Below are 19,954 nucleotides of genomic sequence, written 5' to 3'. Positions count from 1 at the left end.
CTCAGAACACCCCCAAGAGTCCGTGGGGGACACAGGCAGGCCCTTCAGAGTTACCTGTCCCCAGCTGTCCTCTGAGCTCTTCTAAGGACGCAGTCACCCCTTGTCTGTTCCATCCTTCTGGGGCCTCTTGATCAGTAGGTACGTGCACCAGCTAGATAATCATTTTCATTCCCTTTACCCTTCTGTTTTTTCCCACTTCAGTCAACATGTTTGTCTTGGACAAGGAATCTCTGATAAAGGCTATGAGATATGTACAATACAGTGAGAAAAATGCTTCATAAAGAACTTGATTTGTTTTACATCAGATAACATATTAATGGGGGAGGGAACAAGGATGAGGGAGGGGAGGAGAGAGAAGATGAATGAGAATGAGCAGGAGATGAGCTCGTCCTTTCTTCTGTTGTGGTATAATACTGGTTCGTGAGCTGAACAAACTGAGTTCTCCATCTGCTTCTGCAGTAATGTTCACTTGGATTAATCAGAGCTAACTCGACGTTTCCATACTGCCATATGGCAAGTGTGAAAAGTTGTCAGAGATGATTTTTAAAGGTCTTTCCAAATCTATAATTTTATGATGCAAAAAGATTTTTTTTTAATCAAAAACAGCATTTTACCCAAAATACCCTGGATCTGTCAGGCGCACTCAGGGTAAGGCTTCCAAGACTGAACACCAACAGTGAGCTAGAAATTCATTAACGCACGTGGAAATCAGAGACTGATGAGGTCACCCACAGTTCCTTTTTTCTATTTTTTGAAGATTTATTTATTTACTAAGTATACAGTGTTCTGTCTGCATGTTTGCCTGCATGCCAGAAGAAGGCATCAGATCTCATTATAGATAACTGTGAGACACCATGTGGGTGCTGGGAATTGAACTCAGGACCTCTGGAAGAGCTGTCAGTGCTCCCAACCCCTGAGCCATCTCTCCAGCCCCCAGTTTCTAAGACTTAACTCCAGTGGATAAGCAGGTGTGAGAGAAACCCCGAGCACTCATCAACCAAACTCTCAGTCTCAACCGCGGTGACAGCCAGAGGATCACCACTTACTTCCTTGGGTGGTTCTCCATGCCAGAGGACACCATGACAAGCTGCCCACAAGGCAGTGACAGGCTATCCCACTGGCATCAGAAATACACAGCTAAGCAAAAATTTCTGGGAGATAAAGTCTAAATGCAGAGACGCAGTCTTCTGTTCTGAGCTGTCTTGCCATGGATGATTGTAGAAAAAATAAGTTTGGACTATAGAGGCTCTTGCAGCAGCAGTGCAGTTTGCTGTCACACAAAGCCAGGATGCCTGCCTCAAAAGTCACCTTGAGCAGTTCTGCTCGAAACCTACTGTAAAAATGATGGAGAAATCTAGCTGAGCACAAGCAGGTGGGCAAGCAAGCATCGTCTCTCCTTGTTCCTGGCTGAGAATGTCATGTGACTAGCTATTTTAATTCCCTGCTGCCTTGAGTTCCCTATGACACCTACACCCGGGAACTGTGAGCTAAATAAACCCCACCATCCCAGTGGCTTTCTGTCAGGGTCTTGTCACAGTGACAGAAGTGAAACCAGGACAGTCATTTTCCACAGAGTTCCCACACTCAGGGTCCGTTCCTGGAATTCCTGCCTTCTGCCATGTTGCTCCAGGGTATGGGGAGCAAGACAAAAGTGTCAGGACACTCTGACCCTAGTAATTTTGTAAATAATTATTTATAATAAATAATATGAAAAGAGCCCATTGGATTGCCCTTTGTCCCAGACCCAGAAGTCTCAAGACTCCTAAAAGAAGTCACAAAACTATGGTAGGTCAACTTTTAGGTTAATAAGTAGGGTAAAAATAAAATCCCAGATCCCTACAGTAGGAGACAGGACTGGGCGCTGAAAATCCACGGTGAAGAGGATAAAGTACAGACATGCCTTCACATATTCCCAGTCACGCTAAGATGTGATGTAAGTCTATAAAGCTCCAAGTGAGTTACTTTAATGGTTCATTTCTCATGTGGAAATGCCATCCACAAAGGCCTCTACTTACAAGAAATCAAATTCAGATAGATGTATGGTGTGCTGCCTTAGAGGCAAACATCCTGGCAATGCCAGCTTCTAACCTGGAACTTAAATCAACTGTCAAGTTTTTGCAAGTCCCATCAAATCTGCCAAGACGCTGCTGTATGACACAACACTGTTCTACACAGTCACACGGCTCAGTTAAAAGCTCAGACATTCCCAACGGGGAACTGCAAATGCTCCCAATGTAATTTCTTAAGAAAAGACTAAACTGAAAAGGTGAACCATGCCAGATTTCCCTGAAAAACTCTGCTGCCTTCAAAGTACCACTGCCACAGGAAGTACAGGAAGCCAGGTTTCTACGACAAACATTTCTCCTTCCTTCCTTGGCTAATGCTTGCCCAAGATCAAACAAAGATCAGCAAAGATCACAGCAAGGGAAAACTGGAGTCTTGTTTGTGCCCAGACATTCTATTGAAAAGAGAAATCACACACACTGTTTGAATCTGGTAAATACTGCATTTCTACAACTGCCTGCACTCAGAGTCCCTCCCAGGAGAGCGCTAAGATCTACCCACTAAAACAACCCGGAACTGTCACAAACCTCTAACAACCCAATGGCAGCTTTTCACCCTTTAGGGAAATCTAAGCTATTAGAAGATACCTTGGGCTCTCGGGAAGCTGAAGCAGGATGATCCTAAGTTCAAGTCACCAGCTAACACAACAAGTTCAAGGATAGCCTGAAACACATAGTGAGATCCAATCTCAAAGTAACCAACAAGAAATGGGTCATCGGTGCCATCTCTTCCAGAAGGGGCCAGGTGCTCTTGTGCAGGTCCCTGGGAGTGACACCCTTTGATTCTGCCTCTGTGATTCTCTCTTCTGTGGAGGACGCAGAATCATACCTTTGACAAGACTTTTCAGGCGTGTCCAACCGATTCCCAGGGGCTACGTGCAGCTGGCCCAACACCAAACTGTTTGTTAGACATTTCTTGAGAGTGAACAAGTACATGACAATATCACACAGCAATTTCAAAAGGTTAGAAATAGATGGCAGAGGGAAGAAAATAACTATTCTCTCTAATTCTCAACACTTTTCTCCAAGCTGTCAATATCCATGGATTTAGAAGAAAAAGAACTCCTCCTGCACAGTGTCTGCAACTGCCTGCTGCTGAGATGGGCACTCTACGGCACGCAGTGTCTGCTGCTGAGATGGACTCTCTATGGCACTGTCGTGCTCTGCTTCTAGGTTTCAGCAGCTGATTCTCTCACTTGCCAGTTTCAAGCACTTCAACTTACTCCCTTCTCACTTACTGCTCTATCACAGGGCTAGAAGACCAACGAAGACAGACGGCCAACACATCCCTTCCCTCAACTGCTGCAACAGAGAGGGAAATTATATACTTAGAAGCTCAATCAATCCCTTCTTGGGGTCTACAGGGCAACTAACAGCAAAATAGAACCTTGTTATCCACATCTTCCTTTTGTTATTGCCTGCTTTGTTTTAAACTCTGGGGCAGAGTCCAGCTCTACTCTACACACAAGCATGTCCATTATCCAAGCAGAATCTGTTGAAAAATCCAGCATTACCTTCCCTGGCTCATTCCTCTTCCAGGTTAAAGATGGTAAAAAAAAGGGTAACTATGGCTTCCTCCCTGTTTGCTTTTTCAGCATTCTTTCCCAGACCCCCCAAAAAAGCCTGAAGGTCTCCTGGCATTGTGTTAAACTCGCACACCTTGGAGGCCCAAACAGTACAGACTCATGAGGTGGGATTTCCCTCTGTATGCTGTGATTACCATTGATAAATAAAGGAACTGCTTTGAGTTTATGGCAGGGAAGAACAGAACCAGGTGAGGAGAGCTAGGCTGTATGTTGGGAGAAAGGAGGCAGAGTCAAGGAGAAGCCATGTAGCCCCACTAGAGACAGATGGCTGAACTTTAGCTGGTAAGCCACTGCCACGTGGCGATACACAGATTAATGGAGAAGGGTTAAATTAATATGTAAGAGCTAGCCAATAAGAAGCTAGAGCTAATGGGCCAAGCAGTGTTTTAAATAATATGGTTTCTGTGTGATTATTTCGGTTCTGGGCAGCTGGGACAAACAAGCATCTTCTTTATTACAGCCTCACAGACATGACTACCCCCCCCCATGAGATCAGCCTCAACCAGAGGTACTCTTGCAGAAAACAGGTTGTTCCCTCAAGCAATAAAGACTTCTTCTGAGCCTCCTTGCAGAATACACAGCTGAGAAAAAGATCAACCAGATGACACTTAGGCAAAATCAATTAGTGCAGACTTTACCTGTTCCAATGTTTCCTTCATCAAAACATAAAGCTCGTGTTGGTACCTGAAGACAGGCTGAAATGCTGACTTTCTTCTCAAAGTGGTCATTCTGATTAGACATTTATCCCCTTTTTTCACTTTGGCTTGCTTTGGGGCTGGAAGAGTGCACAGACCTGGCAAGATGACAACCCCCAGAATCACATTTCTGTCCTACAATTCTGGTAACAACAGCCACTGTTGTCACAGCCATCTTACAGTTGGGAACGCTATAGAGAGAAGCTAAACAACTTCTACAAGATTCCATAGCTAGTAAGTTTTGGAGCCGAGATCCCAAGTCCTGGCAATTAGCTCTTGTGTGTGTGCTACTCTGCACCGTGCTGCCTGACACAAAGAATGAGAAAGATCTTGACTATAAACAAATAAATAGGCTTTTCCATTTATGAATGCAAAGTGTTTACATACGTGACTTCCTGGGGAAGATGGGAAAGACAGAAGAAAGAGCAATGCAGGCTAAGGTACTAAAGAAAAATGTCTGATAACCCAAAGGCGGGGAAGCCACCTGCAGCAAGCACCTGGAACTGGCTAGAATTTGCCTGTTCCAATGTCATCAATAGCATACACCACTGCTGCTGGCTGAATGAATGACTATAAAACCACAGTTCCTTTTCAATAAATCCTATGCACAACTCATTCATTCATCGTTGTTATTAAAAAGCAGACCTCCCTTTCTCTCTTCCTTCCATTGTCTGGAACTATGAGACTAACACTCAAGGCCCTCCATATATCACCAGTCCATCCTGCTTCTTCCTTTTAACTCTTGCATATGTCTGCAGCATGCCAACCGAAGCAGACTGTGTGAACTTATTTGCGGTTTTGTTTTATTTTATTTTATTTACTGCTATTATCCATCACACATGGTGCTGGGCTAAATGAAGACATTTTCACACGGGCGTATATAGTCCATTGAACTATATCCTTTCCTTCTCTGTCTCCCGAGATTGGTGATTTTTACACAGACCCCTTCTGATCACGGCCTCTTGTTTCAGTGACTATCTCTAGTGTTTTCTTGAGCTGCAAGCATCTAATACTACTCCTCTCTAGTCGCCTTGCCTCAACTCTCAGTAAGATGTCTTTTTACCATTCTCAGACACAACCACCTTCCCTACTGGAAGAATTCTATTTCATTATAATATTTACAACATCCAGATCTATGCAAGTTCTTTATACCTTACCTGTATAAGGACAGAGTCTTATATCTGCTACTGGTTACAAGTTATTTGAAGGCAAGAGTTTTATTACTAGTTCTGATATATCTTACATTACTTAATATAATTCCTTACTCAAATAATGCTAAAATAAAAATCCACTGACATGAAATAAGGACCATTCATCATTGATGAATCCAAATAATTCCACATAACAGATCCAAACTATGATTCTTATACTGGTTTATTTTCTATTTTTGAAATCATAAAAAAATGAACATACTGATTTGTAAATTTTTTTCTAACTATTACACTTAGAAAATTTTGTTTAACAATATCTAACACAGATTTCCAGAGCTTAAGTTGTGAACTAATTCATTTGGAAATTTTATATGGAACAGTCCTTAGAAAATATTCATTATGAGAAACCTAATCTGAAATTATTGAAAAACTCCACATATGCAGGCAGGAAAGGACTGCAAAGCAGCATGAGCAGTGCTAAAATAAGCACAGGAAACTCAGGGCTCCTCAGAGTAGCTGGAAGACTCCAGAGTATGAGGAGACTGTGTGTGTGTGTGTGTGTGTGTGTGTGTGTGTGTGTGTGTGTGTGTGTAAGAAATAAAGTTCACGTTAGTACAAAGTCAGGAACTGGCCAACCTCTTACTACTGCTTCCCACTCTACTGCAACAAACTGTCCAAAGACCAGACGTGAACTCACTTGTGAATCAATATAAAACAGTCTCTACTAAATTCTGAGGAATTCAGTTCTCTATTTAAAGAAATGAAATTAGTTCTGAATAATTACCAAAAATGAGCCCAGGTCATCATAGCTAACCCTGCTAACAAGGCTATGGCTAGATAGGTGGGCTGAAGAGGAAAACCTACTATGACTATTCTCCTAAATGGACATTGCATTAAAATGACTCTCAGTGACCATAGATCAAGGCACTGCTAAATTCTCATCAGATATGCTTCTTCTTGCAGTAGATGGCAATTAACACAGAGACCACAGTCTGTCAATGCACAGAGAATAAGAAGCCTTGGAGCGATCAGCCCTAAACAAGATAGCTATATCATATCACCTCCAAAGCTCAGGGATTGATGCAGAAGAGGGAGCAGAGGGATTCTAAGAGTCAGAGGTGGGTGGTGACTTCAGGGAAACACTTTGCTCTGGCTACAATAAGGCAGATACACATATGAACTCTCAGGGACTGTGACAGAGCACACGAGCTAGACAAAATCTCCACATGGAAGAGGGAAAGTGGTCACGAAGTCCCAGGCCAGAGCTGAGGAGCATTGTGATACCTGGTATATCCATCACACCATACTCTGGGCAGGCTCCAGGCCTGGGAGTAATTGGCCAATACAAGTGGACTCCAGGAGGTTTTTAAAAAGGGAGGGGAGAGACCATGGAGTCGGATGATCAGGGAGGTGGAGGACAATCTGGAAAGAGCTGGGGGTTGAGAAAGATGAACAAAATGTATTGTATGAAAAAACCAAAACCCAAACCGAAACAACTTCCCTGATACATGGTTTACTTGAAAACTCGCATTGAGCAGCCTACTGGAAAAGAAAAAGATAACCCACATATATTAGAAATCCCTGCAAATGATATTTATGATCTGATGATAACTTTCCTAACTTTAAAGATCATATACTCTTGGAAAAGGAGGAGGGGTGACAATGGGGGTTCCTAGTGATGACTGTTATGGCAGGCCAAACTGTACGTCCTCAGAAAATGTTAATATGTAACTGTACTTGGCAAAAGGGAACACACAGTTATGGTTCTATAAGGCTATTAAGATGGTGAGGAGATTGTGGGTCTGTTAGCAGGGCCAAGGTGCCATCTAAGTGGGAGAACCACAAAAAGGAGTCTGGAATGATGAGGGGACTCAGCCACCCACTCCTGATGATGACAGAGGCCATGAGTCAAAGAACAAGGTGCTTCTAACAGCTGGAAAACAGGCTCTCCCATGGAGCATCTAGAAAATAATGCGGTTCTGTTGACCGTACAAACCTGCACTATAACAAATTTATATAAGTAATATCAGCAATAACAGGAGATCATGACAAAGTTAAACAGCTATGGAGAGAATACTGTGGTGGGGGGTACGGCAGTGATACAGCCCTTGCATAAAACCCTACCAAAAAGAAAAATGACAGTTCTCAAAGACAAACACAGATAACTGTCAAAGTGTAGTTTGATGCTTTAGAAAATAATTAGCACAGTGGTTACAGCTTTGTTTGCAGAAAGCTGATACACAACCTAAGAGGAGACCTAACACTCCAGTTCATAAAAGGACCTAACATACATGCCCACAAATGCTGATCAACAAACAAAACAGAACAAGGTATCCTTAACCATAGGAAAGAATGGGAAACTGAGGAACACCTGCCATTTGTGCACATGTTTAAAAAGGTCTCTGTGTGGTACCCTTATCAGAAGACCAGCCAAAAGGAAAATTCAGTGTTTCCTTTAAAGTTTCTTTTTACCTGATGATCCTCTGGGCGGCGTACTGATGGAGAGAACGGAACTGTGCTGACATGTTTGCTAAAGCTGCCAAGCAGTTTGTGTGCAGGTACTTGTCCTGTGGGAAAAGAACAACTTTAGAACACACATCATATCTTCTACATGCTTCAAGGAAGGTTAACTAAAAGTAACTGTACGCCCAACTGTCCCTAATGCTAGAAAAGTGCCCTGGATCTGTATTCTCTAGTCCCCAAATCTATACAGCACCGAGAAGTCGGAGTGTTTCCACAATTCACTTGGAAGCAATGGACATGAAATACGATGACACAGATGACGGATCACCCTGTGATGGCTCTGGAGTGTGCTGCTCTAGACCCTCCCAGTCAAGCACAGCAGAGACTGCCTACTGTGATCTCAGATAAAAATAATTGGGATATACATCTGTACCAGCCCCATGGAGCAAAATACAAGAAAACATGAAGTAAACAACCCCTTAGCTGTGTGTTCTGTACACAGCTTTCCTTGGTAACATATTTCTACTGACTAAGACTGAAATTTTACAGAATTCAGCAGAATTAATTTTTTCCAACTTTTCAAGGCATTTGAACTAGTACTTTGGGGGATTGCTTTTCTTTGTTTTGAAGACAGGAGCTCATGTAGTTCAGGCTGGTCTCAAATTTGTTATGTATGCTGGCCATGGTGGCACACATCTTTAATTCCAGCATTAGAGAAGCAGAGGCAGGTGAATCTCTGTGAGTCAAGGCCAGCCTAGTCTACATAGCCAGTTACCGGTCAGTCAGAGCTACGTAATACGATCTTGTCTCAACAAAACAAAATTGCTATATAGCTGAGGATGACCTTGAAGTGACTGGCAGGACTTCTGTGTTCAGCTTATGGAGTGCAGTGGCTAGAGCCCAGGGCTCTGGGAGTGCCAGCTAGCACTGCCAAACGAGCAACAACCCCAGCTCCTTGCACTTTTCCTCCTTATGTGAATTTGTATCTTCTCATAGTCATCTAGTTATATGTTTTGCTGCAGCTTAAAAGGGCCAACCAGTGCTATCAGTCTAGCAAGGGCGGGCATACAGCAGCCTGGATCTCAACGTGCTTCCCTGCTTCTCTCCATTTCATACAAAGGGTACTGCAGTGAATAATGAGTTGATATTAAGAAATAGACATTGCAGTATAATCGTGTAATATGGTAAGTGTGTGCTGGTCTGAATTTTTCTAGCATGGTCTGTGATATTAAATTTAAATTTTCTAGCACATTCCATAACCACATTTCAAGGGATTAAAATGCTTTACAACATGGTCAGCAGTACATAAAGGCGGAGAAAATAGCTGTGGGATACTTACTCTAGTCCTGGTCATATTGTACTGTATCGTTCTTATTACGACCAGAATTAGGAGACTCCCCAGGGAAATTTCAGTTAAGACTCGTTCTGAATACCAAGTAATGTTTTTTAATATCTGTAATGAGGAAGAAAAATTTGAGTAAAAATGACTTCCTTAGGAAAAAGATGTGTCTCCCATTTCCTGGTAGTTAGTCACTCTGAAGGTAAGTAAAGCAGTAAAAAGGTGAGTGGAACCTTCAGTTCAGCTAAGCAGAGGTGCTAATAGGTTTACTCCTCTTTTCTTAAACAGATGAGGGGAAGAAAACCAGGTCTGCAAATCAAGAGGTTATCTACTAATATAATTAGTAGACGAATTATAGTAGATATAGTAGATGTGTATATCTGCTAATATAACTAATAGACAAAGAGGAGATGTATATATCTACTAATATAATTAAAAGACAAAGAGATTATATATCTACAGACATCATTAGTAGACAAAGAGATGTGTATATCTGCTAATATAATTAATAGAAAAAGAGGACATGTATATATCTACTGATAGAATTAATAGACAAAGAGGAGATAGGTATATCTACAGATATCATTAGCAGACAAAGAACAGATGTATATGAAAGAGACAGAGCAAACAGATAAAAACAACAGGAAAAGTAAACAGAACTTAGCAATGAGAAGCAAAAGTAAGACAGAGTAGGTGCTGAGAGGCAGAACTTTCCCTAGAGAACGTAAAGAACTTCCATGGATAATTAGGAGAGCCCAGGGACACCATGGGCCCAGCATTCAAACTACTGGGGCTGTTCTGAGCTACCAGCCAGTACCAAGTCAATAAAGAGTATCTTAGAAAAAGTACACAAATTCCTTAAGAGACAGCTAACAAAACTCAGATTAACCAAACTTAAAGGAATACACACAACCAATTAATACACCAAGACCAATCATGGTTCATCTCAAGAATGTGAAGATTCATCAGTGTAATTCACTATATTAACAGATTAGAATACCAAAAAAGCTTAAGATCAAAAATATATAAAGAATTCTTACAACCCACCAATAATATAAATAAGTCAACTTTTAAAGGTGTGATATATAGATATTTATACATCTCATAAATATATTAACAATATACATTGGAGAAAAGATGGTCTCTTCAACAAACTGGATACCCACACGTAAAATAAAAGTAGATCCCAATTTTTCACCCAGTACAAAAATCAAGTCCAAATAGATCAGATGTAAAATTCTGAAGCTGACAGAGGAAAAATGCCTCAAGATACTGGCACAGGTGAGGGCTCCCTGCACAGGATTCCAGCTGCTCAGGAGCACATAAAAGTAAACAATCTAGTGAAGAGACAAACTTCAGGATGAGAGAAGATCTGCTATCTACACATCTCACAGGAGACTGAGGTCCAGAATACAGGAGAAACTCAAACACTAAAGAACAAGAAATCAAACAACCCACTTAATAAATGAGTAGATAACTTTAAGAAAAGTTGAAATATTCACAAAAAAATCAGAGAAATTCAAATTAAAACAAGCAAAAGATTATGCCTCCTCCCTGTCGGAATGGCAGAATTTTAGAAAACAATAACAAATGCTGACCGTGTGGGAAAGGGAATAGGCAGACGAGACAGCTCACTAGGTAATGGCTCAGTGTTTGCCACTTAGTCTGACGCCCCCAGACACACACACTTTTTTTTTTTTTAAAGAGAAATCCCAAACACTTCTGGTGGAAATGTAAACTAAGTCTAGCTACTATGGAAACCAAGATGATAGTTTCCCAAAAAACTAAAACTAGAAACAACATATGATCCTTTTGGTCATATACCACTTTTGGCTATTTACCAAGGACTCCAAGCCAACATGTCACAAAGACACTTGCCCATCATGCTCACAGCAGCACTGGTCACAGCTGCTAAATTATGGAGCTGACCTAAGTGTCTACCAATAACGAGGGTGAAGAAAATGTAGTGTGCACACACAACGGCATTTTTTTTCAGCCTTGAGAACAAAGTTAGCTGGGTGTGCTACTACACACCTGTGACTCCCCAGCATCAGGGATGCAGAGGCAGAAAGACCAGGAATTCAAGCCTTACCAACATAGATAGTTCAAAGTCAATTTGGGTTACAGGAGACCCTGTCCCAACAAAACAACAATAAAAAGGACAAAATGACATCATTTTCAGGAAAATGGACACAACTGAAGACAATCACATTAAGTATATTAAGTCAGTCTCAGATAAAGCCTATGCTTTCTCTTGTTTCTGGATGCTAGATTTCAAATACATATGGCACTAAAGTAGATGTGGAAATTGCCCTGGGAGAATGAAGAAATAATCAAATGCTCAAAAACATTGTATTTTCATATGAAAGTACCCTCAAGGAACCCAGTATAATGTACAACAAACATGCACTAATGAAAACAGAGGCTACAAGTTGTTCAGAAGAGAATGAGGGGACAAGACACAGCATTAGTTCGTGAAACTAAGAAAACACCATCTCTAGTCCAAGTGCTCCCAGAACTCTGCCAGAAGGAAAACAGATGAAACACTACGGCCAAGTACACTCTATGGAGAAACACTTCTGCCCGTACCTCTCATCAACCACGGGAACTTACCACTTCATGGATGGACCTATTGAAGCCGTCATCTTCTGTAAGGATCAACAGTATTATAAGGGCCATATATACATGGTGTGAATTTCTTTCCTCAACATGATACAGAATCTCAAGAATTGGTAAAACCTAGGAAATAAAAAATTATAAAATTTCAATATACTATGAGGGCTTAACACTGCTATTTTGTATGTTTTGTTCTAAGGTCATGTAGCTTTCGTAATACAAAAGAGAAACACTCACTTGGCCACATGTACTCTCCACACACACACCAAAGGTCCCAAGCAAGAGTCATCACTAACTCTGTAAAGGTCTTGCCAAAGGAAAGGCTAATGTCCAGAGACCCTTTGGGCTCACAGTTGAAATTTTAGATGTTAGATCAACCTCCTCTACTTAAAAAAGGAAGACAAAGAAACTTGGACTGTTCAGAAGAGCTTGGCTGCTCATAAATTTAAAGCATTTTAATCTGCATGCTTCATACCGCTTGTTCTTTCATGCTATAATCCAATGGTGCACTTCCCCTAAGGAACTAACTGAAGGGACTACTGCTGCCCACGGTGTGTTTTCTCTGCGTGTGCCAAGACTTAGTCTTCAGAGTATCAGGGTTTCATCTGATGATTCTGTTCACATATGTGTAAATTCATTTCTAATCATTTCTCTGACACTGTCTGTTTGCTCATTCTATACGAACCAGGGGAGCCATCACTTGAAGTATATTGTGCCTGTGTGAAACCACCACACACTGTGTGGCTGGTTTTATGTCAACTTGGCATTAGCTAGAGTCCTTTTCAAGGAGCAAGTGTCTATTGAGAAAATGCCCCCACCAGATTGGTCTGTGAGCAAGACTGGTGCATTTTCATTTTCTTGGCTGATGACCCTGCTCACTGGTGTTTTAAAAAAGATGGCTGAGAAAAACCATGGAAAGCAGGCCAGTGAGCAAAACCATTCTCTAGGTTCTTGGCCTGACTTCCTTGGAAAGTATGCTACAAGCTGTAAGATGAAATAAACCTACGCTACACCACACTTTAGTAAAGGACCTGGGGACCCAACGTTTTCTTGTGGCCTTCAAGGGTAACACCACACACACACACACACACACACACACACACACACACACACACACACGGGGGAGAGGGGAGTGAGGAGGTGTGGATTTAAAAAAAAAAACTTTTAAAAGTTAAAAGAGTCGGGTTTGGTGATACATGCCTTTAATTCCAGCATGTGGGAAGCAGAGGCAGGAGGATCTCTGAATCTGAGGCCAGCCTCATCCACTAATTGGGTTCCAGGACAGTCAGAGTTGCAGAGAATTTCTGTCTTGCACCACCCCATCCCCACAAGTTAAAAATGATGGGTCCAACAGGACTATGCCAAAGTAACAATTCTTCCTTTCAATGTTTTTACTTAGATAGTAAATATACATATTGTATAATCCCTGCATTTAAAAGATACAATTAAATAGTTTATAGATTTACAAATGTGTAACTATCACCAGTTAATTTTAGAATATTTTCATTATTTCAAAGAGAAATCTTAGACTTTTTGGCTATTAGTTCTCCAATCACTCTCTTCCTTTTCCCCTCTTACCCAGTGTGAGCCGTTTTCTAATCGCTGTGGCCAAAATAGAAAATATTCTGAAAGAATCAACTTACTGGAAGGAAGGCTTATCTGGCTCATGGTTTCAGGAGCATTTCACTTGCCACAGTGAGGCTGACATGGTGGAGACCATAGCAGCGGGGGCAAAAGGAGAAGACTCCTTACAAGGTACTGAGCAGGAAAGGGAGCTCTCAGACCTCAAGCAGGGGTGGACACAGCCTTCGAGAGAGCCCATGCCTTGAGTCCTACTTCTACCACCCGGGGTCCACCTGTTACAGGAACCTAAAAATACCACCACACACTACCACACTACCGAGTCTTTCCATCATAATGTGGAGGATGCTTCTTCAGATCCAGGCTGTGCTGGCTAGTTTTAGGTCAACTTGACACAAGCTTAGAGTCTTCAGAGATGAGGGACTCTCAATTGAGAAAATGCCTCCTCAAGATGCGGCTGTAGGCTAGCCGGTAGGGCATTTTCTTCATTAGTGGTTGATGGGGGAGAGCCTAGTCCACTGTGAGTGGGACCACCCTGGACTGGTGGTCCTGGGTTCTATAAGAAAGCAGGCTGAGTGTTGTGGGATTTCAATCCATTTTGCCAAAGTCTTTTGGAGCAGTAAGCCCTAGGGTTCAGTCTTGTCTGCCGATGTGACTGCTTAAGAGCTGAGGATGGCGCTCTCTCCCTTTCTCTTCCTCTCCCCCCCACCTCTCTCTCTCTGTCTGTCTGTCTGTCTGTCTGTCTGTCTGTCTGTCTGTCTCTGTCTCTCTCTCTCTTGGGTTGTCAGAGCCAGGAGTAGTTGGTCCCCATCTCTCCTGGGCAGAAAAGTAGGACACAGCAAGCTAATCTGTACTGTATCAATGAGTGTTTACCTCCACCTTATACCTAAGTGAAACACTCCTCCAAGGCCTATGCAGCAGCTCCTGTCTCCAGTTCCTGCCTGGTTTGAGTTCTCCCTTTGGCCTCCCTCAATAGACCGTATTCTGGATATATAAGCCAAATAAACCCTGTCCTCCCCAAGCTGCTTTTGGTCACAGTGTTTCGTCACAGCAATAACTCTAACTAGGACAGATCGTATTAACACCCACCTAATGATCAGAGGAACTACTTCCTTTCTCCTTCTCCGGGTGTCACTGTTTTCGAGTTTTGTGTGAATGGGATCACAGAGTGTGTCAGAGGGAAAGGCCTACACTGGAGTGGCAGCCCGAACCCCACCCTCACAAGAACATGTACAGAAGTATCTGACAAGCGCTGAGATGCCGTGTGCCACCTTCTGAAATCAGAGTCTACACAGCAAAGGGACTGTCAACTATCTAAAAATTACATCACAGAATAAATCTCTTCTTGCAGCATATTCCAAGGTCACAGCCTCAACGAATATTTATTATAAAAGAAAGAGAAGCAGAAAGATATAAGGACATAATCTAGGAAATTATGAAAACCCTACTATGCTCTTAAAAACTCCCAAATGCATCCTTGTAGACTTTCATCAGAGGGTGTTCTCAAACTGGAGACGCTGGTCCCTCATTTTACAAACCTCCATCTGCACTACACTACAAGCCTAAAAGCCACGCCCAGGCTTCCTGCTGATTGTCAAAAGTCCCCCAGAATTCCTTGCACACAGCTATCTCTGTGCTCCTCACACCCTTGGGGAGCCAGAGTTTTCCTCGTGACTAAAGGACTTTCACACCGTACTGCTATTTAAGCCAACGCAAAGACTTTCACACCGTATTGTGCTATTTAAGGCAATGCTATTCACCTTTCTGGAGACTGAGTTTTATACATCACACTTTTTGTTCTTATGCCACTGTGATAAATAATATGCTAAAAATGCTAGTATCTTATGCTTTTTCAGCCTTTACATAGTATTTAGAACCAATAAAAGAAGCTAACAAATGCTTGGTGAAGCTCTGTTCCACCTGTGGAACCTGAGGCTGGGGGACATGGGATAATGAATGCAGTGACATTTGACGATATTTCAAGCATACCCTGGTACGGTAGCCTACTCTTCCCTTTAGTGAAACTGATGGTAAACATTAGCTTCGATGGAAATCATTGATTGCCTAAAGGAACTCCATCTGCCAAGACAAATTGTGGAACTGATTTTATTCACAGAGTGGACCTTAAAGTTGTGTCTGGCCAGGTTCCTGAAAATGACTAACCGTCCAGTCAGAGGGCACTGGCATCCAGGCTGTGCGGAGGATGGACCCTGGGGGAAACCAAGCTGGAACAATCACCCTGGCTTTCATCGCTGTCAGCAGCAATGTGTGACAACCAAGACCAATTACGCGAACCCAGAGGACAGGCCTCATCAGCTGGAAGGAACAAGAAGATATACAAATGTCCTTGAGGGTTATACAGGACGCTTCTTAGAGCGCCTGCTGAGATGGGACCTGGGCAACCACAAGGACAGAGGTTGTGTCACACTGACGGAGGCTGCCCACTCACTTGGGCTGTGAGCAGCTCCCCGTAGACTGCCTCCTACAGGGAGGAGGTGCAGACCCTCTGCCTACGTCTGGTGACATCTCCCATCAGACGATCACTCTTACCCTCTTGGAAAAGAAAATAAGTCACTCTTTAAAAAGTCGCAAGACAGGCACGGCATGTTTCTTGTGATACTTACAAGGTTTTCCATATCTGTTCGAGCCAACACGTACGTCCTGACGTTGCTGTTCTGGTGGAGCAGAGTGTACAGGAGGAGTGTGGCTTGATCGGACTGCTGCTCACAGAGGGCTGTGTACAGACTGTTGAAGTTAATCTGGAAGGCGTGTGGGATGGACGACGGGAAAGGACTGCTGTCTAAAATACAGAGAACAAGCATGAAAATGCATGAAAGTGCAGATGAGCATTTCCGAGGAGTTTATTTACACACAATAGCTAAGCTTCTTCAAATAAGTAAACCATGGCTGATGCACCACTAAAATTAATTCATTTTTAAGAAAAATGGGTAAAAATAACAATATGCAACTTAGCTAGTATTAAAATAAAATAAAAATAAATATATGAAATACAGCTGGCCTAGGGAACGACCATAAACATCTACAGAAGTTTTATTTAAACAAAACTGAAGGATGAACAGAGAGCTCAGTGTGGCAAACTGCTCTGGCAGAGGACAGCATGGGTGGCCCGCGACCATGTGTGACTCCACCTTCTGGCTTCCATGAACACCTGATGCACTCAAGCCACTACCCACACAAGGACAAATACATGCATACATATTTAAAATAAATAAAACCAATCTTTAAAAACTAAAAATTAACTAACTACAACTGCTGAGAAACTTGCTAAAGTTTCTAAATAAATCATAGCTCGGACATCTTAAGAACCTGACTGAAGATGAATTAATTAATTGATTAATTAGTTTAATTGTGTGTGTGAGAGGGAGAGAGACAGAGGGGCGGATGCATGAGTGTGTACATACATGCAGAGGCCAGAGGAGGACTTCGGGTGCCTTCCTCTATTGCTCTCTACCATATTTTCTGAGCGAGGGTGAAGCCAGTTATTTCAGTGAGGCTAGCTAGTAAGCCCTGGATTTGCCTCTCCACCCTGCAATGGTGGGGCTACAGACACACACCTGTGCCTCCGTTTTGCACAGGTTCTGCTGTGAACTCGGCCTCTCCTGCTTTACATCAATTGCTTGTACTCACTGAGCTACCTTAACTCCTGAGTGATGCTGAATTGAAAGATAAAGGATTCAATTGTTTGACAGAGACACTTTCAAGATAGCATAGCATCCTGACAGTGGCAAGATTATAGCTCACTGCTCTCATCCAAGGCCACAGTGAGAGAGCAAAAATGGAGGAGAAAGATAAGGAAAACGTGAAGTTTCAGGAGGGAAGTGTGTAAGTCTGAAGTTTCAGACAAGAAGAGCACAAAGGACAAATCATCTGTCATTACTAGAGACCTTACTGCCTGCTCCAGCCTGGACAGCAGGAAGGCTGTGCTGAGGGCAAGGCCCGCCCACAAAGACTCCTACTTGTGAACATGCAAATTCACTTGAAAGGAGAGAGCTTAAACTAGAACACCACTGAAGCAGTTCTGGGCTAAAACAACCATCAGGGGAAGCGTTTCCCTAACACCGGCACAAAAGCCAAGGAAACTGCGGTCCAAAGCATCTAGGTTCCATCCTGAGCTGGCAGCAGATCTTAGTCCCACTGTGCTGAGTTTGTAAGCTTGAAAGAAACACTGACAGGATTGTGGTACTTATAACCATATACTCTTGGTTCTAGAGAGGCCAGGCAAAGTATAACAGGGTTGCAGTTCCTGCAAGGAGGCCCTGAGAGGCCACTCCATAAAGTTGCAGTAAGTTCTAAGTCACAATAAGAGACCCCATGTCCTAACTAGCTCTAATTATCAACCTGCCCGGAGTCATCTGAGAGTAAAGTACCCAGAGACCAAGGAAGTACCTAGATCAGACTGGCCTATGGGCGTAACTGTGGGGAACTGTCTTCACTACTAACTTGTGCAGAAGAGCCCATCCCACTATGGGTAGCACCATACCTAAGCAGGTGGTTCTGGGAAGTATAAGAAAACTAGTAAGCTGTGAGTCAAAGTGAGCCAGAGAACAAGCTAGAATGCAGCGCTGGCTTCATGTCTCCTGTCTTGAGCTCTGGTCCTGACTTTCCTTGATGAATTGTGACCAGAAAGGGTAGGCCAAATACACCCTTTTCTCCCCAAGTTTGTTTAGGTCAGAGTGTTTTATTACAGCAACAGAACTGAACTAGAGTGCCCTAGAATGTTGGCCATATAACTAGACTGTTGAATGTCTAGTAAGGGAAGCTGCAGGAACAGAGTGCGGACGGCCCAAAGGACAGGTCCTGCAGGTGGAAGACCTGGAGAGAGCAGCAGCGCTAACACAGCGACGCAAGGGTTAGTGTCTGTCTGTCTGTCTGTCTGTGAACGTTCGCTCGTGCCATTCCACATGAGAAGTACGCAGCTTGGACTTGACTTTATAGGAGCTCATGGTAGGGGTTGTCCTGAGTACCAGGTGAGACTTCAACTTTAGACTTGTATACAGTGCTGGGATTGTGAGAGACTATTGCCATGAGCCAATGGGGAAGAGTGGAAGGCTATGGCTTAAAATTGATGTGTTTAGGTGCCAAGCTAACAAGGGATGGAGTTGTGATGGTCAAACTTGTTATCACTTAGAATACCCTGAAAATAGATCTGGTCACATCTGTGAGGGGATATCTAGGTAAACTGAGGTGAGAAGAGCAACCTTAACCATTGGCAGTACCTTTCATGGGCCAGGGTCCCGGACTAAACAAAAGCACAATGAACACAAGGGACAGACAACAAGCTAAGACAAGCATTCAACACTCTCTACTACCTGACTGCAAATCCATCTCTCAAGCTGCTGAGGCCAAAGCTCCTGCATAACAGACCGGACCCTGGGATCACACACGAGTTGGAATAAGCCCTCCTGCCTTAGCCTGCTGTTTGTATGTCACAGCAAAAATACAAGTAATACAGTGAACATGCAAATATAAATAATTTTTACAGGACTCAGAATGATAGCAAAGTAGAGTACCCACTTACCTATGCTATATTTGATTCCCCCGACATAAATGTGTTTTCTGTGTGTAGTCACAATATCTACACACGCCAACAGGTGGCGTGAATCAGCCATTATACAATGCATTTGTCTACTATCCCTTATTTAATCTGTACAACAACTGAGTCATTATTCTGCCCAGTTTTAGGAATGATGAAATAGAAGCTTGCAGAGATTAAATAAAAAATGTCCCAAGTCATGGTGAGTAAACCCAGACTGACCTCTGCATCACACTGCTTCTCACAGCAACAGCAGTGATTGGTGAATCTACACTACAGTAAAACCTCCTTTATTTCTTAAAGAACCACCTGAAACAGATTATAGTCTGTCTGACTCTGATGCCAGTCCTCGAAACTGCCATGCTACTGAGTGGTCTCCAAAAATAGAATAATCACAGAAGAGGTTCCATTCTAAAGTATCAAGCAGGGTCCAGTTGTAACTGCACATGAACCTTTGGCCTGAGTGGCAAAAGCTACAACAGCAGAAACCATACGCAGCATCCTTGCTGGGTTCTATACTCTACTCTTGCTTGATATTCATGTAAAGTGCTGGATGACGGTATATCCATACTGCAGACACCATCACTGAGGACCCTGAGATTATATAAACTGCCCAAGGTCTCACTCCGAAATGACCAGGGTGTGGGATGGACCCAGGTCAGCTCAGCTCCAAAATAAGCTTTCTTGGCTACGAAGTGACACTGTCACCAAGGAAAAAATATAGAAATAGAACAGAAAACATTGAACACACAAGTTTCACTTCCTATCCACTGAACTGATACTGGCTCCCCACTGCACTATAGTTTGAACGCCTGTGTCCTCCCCCAAATGTACACAAAAGCAAGCTGGGCGGTGGTGGTGCACGCCTTTAATCCCAGCACTCGGGAGGCAGAGGCAGGCGGATCT

The 19,954-nt window shown here is 42.8% G+C and overlaps 1 protein-coding gene across 1 annotated transcript in view; it reads right to left on the bottom strand.

The window, feature by feature from the left end:
* Dym (dymeclin) overlaps nucleotides 1–19,954 on the bottom strand; it is a 269,386-nt gene that overhangs the window by 164,529 nt on the left and 84,903 nt on the right. Inside the window, exons 9-12 of the mRNA XM_026783375.1 lie at nucleotides 16,119–16,294; nucleotides 11,911–12,036; nucleotides 9,298–9,411; nucleotides 7,968–8,062 (exon numbers count right to left, since the gene is read on the bottom strand). Of these exons, the coding sequence (XP_026639176.1) occupies nucleotides 7,968–8,062; nucleotides 9,298–9,411; nucleotides 11,911–12,036; nucleotides 16,119–16,294 (511 nt within the window). The remainder of the gene's footprint in view (nucleotides 1–7,967; nucleotides 8,063–9,297; nucleotides 9,412–11,910; nucleotides 12,037–16,118; nucleotides 16,295–19,954) is intronic.

This window comes from Microtus ochrogaster, chromosome 18 (genome assembly GCF_000317375.1).
Source record: "Microtus ochrogaster isolate Prairie Vole_2 chromosome 18, MicOch1.0, whole genome shotgun sequence".
NCBI classification, from domain to species: domain Eukaryota; kingdom Metazoa; phylum Chordata; class Mammalia; order Rodentia; family Cricetidae; genus Microtus; species Microtus ochrogaster.
This window is presented reverse-complemented; position numbering and strand designations above follow the sequence as displayed.